The 2,500-nt window shown below is 44.2% G+C and overlaps 1 protein-coding gene across 1 annotated transcript in view; it reads right to left on the bottom strand.

Moving 5' to 3' along the window:
* Nucleotides 1-2,500, bottom strand: part of LOC143284088 (cytoplasmic dynein 2 heavy chain 1-like) — a 157,573-nt gene that overhangs the window by 128,947 nt on the left and 26,126 nt on the right. Inside the window, 1 exon segment of the mRNA XM_076590729.1 lies at nucleotides 1,758-1,897. Within this exon segment, the coding sequence (XP_076446844.1) occupies nucleotides 1,758-1,897 (140 nt within the window).

Raw genomic sequence — 2,500 nt, 5'->3', positions numbered from 1 at the left:
TCAGGACAGGTGAAAAAGAGGTACTCAGAAAGGAGCCACGTGGTTTAGAACAGGTGAAAAACAGACTTCAAGATACTCAGAAATCAGAACTGTAGTTCAGGGCATGGTGAAAACAGGCACTCAGAAAGTAGCCACGTGGTTCAGGACAGGTGAAAACAGACCTCAAGATACTCAGGAAGGAGATGGCTACCTACATGGCAAGGTAGAAAAAAACGGTCATGCACGTAAAAGCCCACTCGTGTACATACGAGTGAACGTGGGAGTTGGAGCCCACGAACAAAGAAGAAGAATAAAGGAGCGAGGTTATTGAGGACAGGAGAAAAACATACGCAGAAAGGAGCGAGGTTATTGCGGACAGGTGAAAACAGACCTACATATACTCAGACCTACACATAAAGGAGAGTAGTATTTAAGACAGGTGAAAACGGGTACTCAGAAAGGAGAGAAGTATTGAGGACAGGTGAAAACAGGTACTCAGAAAGGAGAGAAGTATTGAGGACAGGTGAAAACGGGTACTCAGAAAGGAGAGGAGTATTGCGGACAGGTGAAAACAGGTACTCAGAAAGGAGAGGAGTATTGAGGACAGGTGAAAACGGGTACTCAGAAAAGAAAGAAGTATTGAGGACAGGTGAAAACAGGTACTCAGAAAGGAGAGGAGTATTGAGGACAGGTGAAAACAGGTACTCAGAAAGGAGAGGAGTATTGAGGACAGGTGAAAACGGGTACTCAGAAAGGAGAGAAGTATTGAGGACAGGTGAAAACGGGTACTCAGAAAGGAAAGAAGTATTGAGGACAGGTGAAAACAGGTACTCAGAAAAGAGAGAGGTATTGAGGGCAGGTGAAAACAGGTACTCATAAAGGAGAGGAGTATTGAGGACAGGTGAAAACACCACTCAGAAAGGAGAGAAATATTGAGGGCAGGTAAAAACAGGCACTCAGAAAGGAGAGAAGTATTGAGGACAGGTGAAAACAGGTACTCAGAAAGGAGAGAAGTATTGAGGACAGGTGAAAACAGGTACTCAGAAAGGAGAGAAGTATTGAGGACAGGTGAAAACGGGTACTCAGAAAGGAGAGAAGTATTGAGGACAGGTGAAAACAGGTACTCAGAAAGGAGAGAAGTATTGAGGACAGGTGAAAACAGGTACTCAGAAAGGAGAGGAGTATTGAGGACAGGTGAAAACAGGTACTCAGAAAGGAGAGGATTATTGAGGACAGGTGAAAACAGGTACTCAGAAAGGAGAGAAGTATTGAGGACAGGTGAAAACAGGTACTCAGAAAGGAGAGAAGTATTGAGGACAGGTGAAAACAGGCACTCAGAAAGGAGAGGAGTATTGAGGACAGGTGAAAACGGGTACTCAGAAAGGAGAGAAGTATTGAGGACAGGTGAAAACATGTACTCAGAAAGGAGAGAAGTATTGAGGACAGGTGAAAACAGGTACTCAGAAAGGAGAGAAGTATTGAGGACAGGTGAAAACAGGTACTCAGAAAGGAGAGAAGTATGGAGGACAGGTGAAAACGGGTACTCAGAAAGGAAAGAAGTATTGAGGGCAGGTAAAAACAGGCACTCAGAAAGGAGAGAAGTATTGAGGGCAAGTCAAAACAGGCACTCAGAAAGGAGAGGAGTACTGAAGACAGGTGAAAACGGGTACTCAGAAAGGAGAGGAGTATTGAGGACAGGCGAAAACAGGTACTCAGAAAGGAGAGGAGTATTGAGGACAGAAAGGAGACGAGGTGCTGAAGAGCAGGTGGTGACGCACCTGTATGTGATCTCCACCCTGATCTCGGGCAGGTTCTCGTTGAGCGCCTCCAGCCCCATCTGGTACTGGTACTCCAGGGCCTTGTACAGCTGCCGGTCCCAGTGGGCCTTCCACGGCTTCATGTTCTCACTGGCGAACCCCTGTGTGTGTGTGTGTGTGTGTGTGTGTGTGTGTGTGTGTGTGTGTGTGTGTGTGTGTGTGTGTGTGTGTGTGTGTGTGAAAGAGAGAGAGAGTTTGTGGGATCAGTTTAATCTATAGTTTCTCAGCAAGATGAGAGCATATATAAATTATTGGGAATTGGAATGCATTATGGGTTCATTTCACAAGTGCTCAAAGGTCTCAACCTTTCTGCCACGTTTGACCGGAAAAACCAAACCGAGCGCCAAGTCATTCAGATGAGCCGATAAACCAGGGGTCCCACGTGGAGCACGTACCTGGCATACTGAAAAAGAACCCGTGGCTACAAAAGGGTTGATAAAGGCCCCAAGAGGAACGAAATGTTTCTACGAAATAATAATTGGTAAACCAGAAAAGCCAAATGCCTGTAAAAATTGGGACTTGATTTTTGAAAACAAGCTTGACTGGAAAAACTTTTTTTTTTTTTCAATACAAAAAAAAAAATCCATGAAATAAGGTTGAAATGGTTTCAGATGAAAATTAATTATCATATTCTTGTAACAAATTCGGTTTTGATGAAGATGGGAATACTCCCACATAATATGTGTAATTTTTGTAAGGAAGAA

This window comes from Babylonia areolata, chromosome 7, assembly GCF_041734735.1.
Source record: "Babylonia areolata isolate BAREFJ2019XMU chromosome 7, ASM4173473v1, whole genome shotgun sequence".
In the NCBI taxonomy this organism is placed as follows: Eukaryota; Metazoa; Mollusca; class Gastropoda; order Neogastropoda; family Buccinidae; genus Babylonia; species Babylonia areolata.
This window is presented reverse-complemented; position numbering and strand designations above follow the sequence as displayed.